The 3,823-nt window shown below is 46.8% G+C and overlaps 1 protein-coding gene across 1 annotated transcript; it reads right to left on the bottom strand.

Moving 5' to 3' along the window:
• Positions 1–1,547: 1,547 nt before the first annotated feature.
• Positions 1,548–2,672, bottom strand: LOC147641064 (expansin-A15-like). Its single transcript, XM_086817835.1, has 2 exons — positions 2,374–2,672; positions 1,548–2,274 (listed from the first exon to the last, which is right to left on the bottom strand). The coding sequence occupies exons 1-2, from the start codon at positions 2,567–2,569 to the stop codon at positions 1,649–1,651; spliced, it is 822 nt and encodes a 273-aa protein (XP_086673961.1). The 5' UTR covers positions 2,570–2,672; the 3' UTR covers positions 1,548–1,648.
• Positions 2,673–3,823: the final 1,151 nt, after the last annotated feature.

Raw genomic sequence — 3,823 nt, 5'->3', positions numbered from 1 at the left:
CATATGGTGTGTACTCTTATCTTTGTATATGGTGTGTTGAGTGTTGTGTGAAGAGGAAGAAGATTTTCAGCCTCTCACCTTGTGTGTTCTCTTTTAGGGTTTTGTGAGTGTGTGTGTGCTTGCAAGAGCTCAAGCTCTCTTCTCCCCTGCATCTTTTCAAAAGTCTAGCCTAGTAATGGTCATGTAGATTAAGCTACTCCACTATGCACCTATACATAGTGGGGTCCTCCAAAAGCTCACTTGTATCCACTATGTGTACAAGGTGAGTGTGAGAAAAGATAAGTACATAAGTTGTGTAGTTCTTTTTAAAACAAATGATATATATTTATATATACACATGTTAAAGTATCATCTCACATATCCACTTTGTCTTTAATCCACTTCTTTGAGAATCTATGGGTTTTTTTTTTGCCTTCTGCGTAAGGTATGTAAATTATACATGTAAAACTATAAGTTGACTTCCAGTACTTTTTCTTTACAGTGATATTTCCTAGCTATAGCTAGGACTGGTTTGTACAAATTTTTAGATGGTACATATACACGTTAAAATATAAATTGAGTTCCACTTTATCTATACTCCACTTCTTTGTTGTTGTGAATCTATGGCGGCATTTCTAATATCTTGTTTCCATTACATTTGATATCATAAGATTTTCAAACTTTATAATTACTTGTATGAAGCTCATATGGAATGCTCGTATATGAATTGACCAAAGGATTATAAAATGATTTATATGCATCTCCATTATCACATATACTTTACATCATAATGTTTCCAAACTTCATGAGTAACCGTATGAAAGGCACAAGAAGTTCTCATCTGAATTATAAAAATAGGTTACTAATGTTTAAAAATATTCATTTATATATAAACAATATTGTATGAATTCATAACTTAGTACCAATATGAATGACTTGGTGCGCATGTGGAATAACACATCAAAGTGGGTTAGCACCTTCATAAAAACTAGTTGTTCTTGCCAATAATGTTGAACATTCTGAAAGCTCATCCAGGTGGCTGAAGCACAGATACTTATCACTCAGAGAATGTGCATGGTAACATCACCCTGAGAGAGAGAGAGAGAGAGAGAGAGAGAGAGAGAGAGAGGGGTTTTTACCAATTAGAGCCCATGGAATTGGTGCACGTGCTAGGTGCTCCGATGTGGCAATCTTATTCTTTTAAGTCGTCTGAAGGGGCCCTGAGGGCATGTCATATAGTGAAAGCAATGTCTTCCTATCTAACACGGAAGCATCAAACTCTTTGGAACAAGAGAATCCGCAATTTATTAGTGCCCATAGTGCTGAATCATGACCATTGGATGGAAGAAGCATGTCTACAAGGTGAGTGTGATAAGTTGTGCAGCTCCTTTTTTAAAAAGATTTTGATATATAGACATAAAGTATCGGCACTCCCCTTTCTTTGAGAACTCTATGGGGGTGTTTTTCACAAGGTATGTAAAGTACAGGTGGACGGGCAAGAAGACGGCACGTGTGCGTATGGAGGGAGGAAGAGCTCGCAGCGGGCGGCTTAATGCATAGCTGCCTCTGCATGCGAATGTAGGATTTCACCTTGCTAGATTAGAACCACGTACCTGCACGAGCAGGCCGAGGTGGTGTTGGCGCACTTCAAATTGAGTTCGTGAATATCTTAGAACTGCTCGCCGCTGAAGGTCTGGCCGAAGTGCCAATCTGCGGGGGCGACGTCGTAGGAGGTGAGTGTCTTGCCGTCGCTGGTGGTGACCTGGAAGGAGAGGCTCTGGCCGTCCAGCAGGGCGTTGCTCTGCCAGTTCTGGCCCCAATTCCTGCTCATGGGCTGCCAGCCGGTCTTGGAGCCCTTGATGGAGACGGCGCGGACGTCGCCAACTCCGCCCACGTTGGTGACCAGCACCAAGTTGAAGTAGGAGTGGCCGTTCATGGTGAAGTGGATGCCGCCCGTCTTGAGGCACGGGACCCTCCGGTAGAGCACGGGCACGATTCCGCCTTTGTAGACGCCGATCTTCTCGAAGGCGGGCTGTGCCATGTCGAAGTGCTGCAGCGGGGGGTTGCACCAGCCGCCCGCGTTGTTGGGCAGCGCGTCGTTGGGCGGGCAGAGGTTGGTGGCGGTGACCAGTACGGAGGCGTCGCTGAGGCACCAGTTGGGATCGGCGCCCGCATCGCACTTGATCTCGAAGCAGGCGCCGCAGCTAAGGCCGGCGTTGAAAAGCGCCGTGCTGAGGGCCGCGGTGTTGGTGCCGTAGCCCGAGGAATAGAGGTCACCGTAGCCGCAAGCGCCGCCTGGACACACAGCAGCATCAACCTCAATTTCAGATCATCAAGTCGATTTGGCTTCGACTAACATGCCGACTCAAATGGCAATAACAGCTAATAACGTACCCATGGTGCCGGAGGCGTCGCTTCCGCCGTAGAAAGTGGCATGGGCGTTGGTCCAGCCGCTCTGCTCCGAGCCACCGCCGCCATAGTAGGAGGCTAGGGCCGGAGCACTCATCATGAGGCCGAGGAGCTGCAGGAGAATCAGCGGGATAAGCTCATGGGTGCGGGGGAGTAGACACATAATTGTAGCAATTGCCATAATTCAAACTTTGGGCAGCTATGGAGGAGTGCTAATTGCAGGCTGTGGTAGCTAGCTGGGCGACTCCTTTATATGTAGAGAGGCGTAGGGTCGAAGTAGTCGGGAGAGCTGAGACAGCAGCAGCGAGCAGGAAGGAAGGGGGACAAGGCAAGGCCCTGCAACGAGGAGTGGTTGGTTGTTGGTGCCGCAGAGGCGCAGCCGTGGGACCGACGTCGATGTGAATTAGTCTTGGGAGTAACATGGATGCTATTCAAGGCAGGCAGGCAGCCATGGAGTACAGTGCACATGTTCTCCCTCCGGTCCACGTCCACACCAGCTGGTGGCACCACTAATCTAACGTTCAGACAGAGCCGTCTGTGGATGACATAGCATCATAGAGCAGCTGCGCTCTCAATAACGGCAGCAGTTGTATTATCTACCCAGCTATATGTAGGCTACCGCCCGGCAGCTTGGGCCTCTCCTCCCAGCTTGTCCCTAAATGTGACAGGTGGGTGCCCATGGACATACATCTCCATGGATAGGAGGTTTTGCGGCCGAGCACAAGGGCTTAACTGTATGTAGGCTTGCGGAGTCCAAAGTTTCCACCCAAACCTTTCGGACCTGACTAAAACCCGTCCAAATTCCAAAAATCATAGAGCCTTTGGCCTCCAAAAAAACAAAAAAACCCAAAAAAAAAAATCTACTCTAGGAGTCAAACGCATGGTTTTCTCCTATTAATCTAGGGTCCATCACAATGATTTCTATAAATCTAGGGTTTGTCAAGGCATCGTTTTTTCCTATAGATCTAGGGTCGATCACATCAGCAGCACATCGATGTCTATAAATCTCCTCGTCTCATGAGTAGTAGCAGCAAAACATTTGCTCGCGCAGATTTCACCATAGCGTGCTAAGCTCCAACGTACTGACGGGCCATTGGCGCCGTGAAAAAAGGGCAAAATCACACCACACGTACTTGTCGCGCTTTGGCTCTTCACCGCCGTAAAGCTATCACTCTGATTTTAAGGAGGCAATAGATAGTTTAAGGTACACAAGAGGACCGCGCTGCAACAAAAAGAGGAATTTACATTCATTAAAGCCTCGTAAAGCTATTATTCTTTATGCATAATTGTGTATATCCATTGCAGAGTGGTTAGAGATACACAACAGGACTACCGAAAAAAGGAATGAATGGATATTCATCAACACTCATACCTCCTATGTTGTCTCTTTATATATTTACTCACCCCTATGTTTTTTATCACGAGTGAACGGATT

Source organism: Cibotium barometz, chromosome 2, assembly GCF_041138505.1.
Source record: "Cibotium barometz isolate CiBa-2024 chromosome 2, ASM4113850v1, whole genome shotgun sequence".
Lineage (NCBI taxonomy): Eukaryota > Viridiplantae > Streptophyta > Polypodiopsida > Cyatheales > Cibotiaceae > Cibotium > Cibotium barometz.
This window is presented reverse-complemented; position numbering and strand designations above follow the sequence as displayed.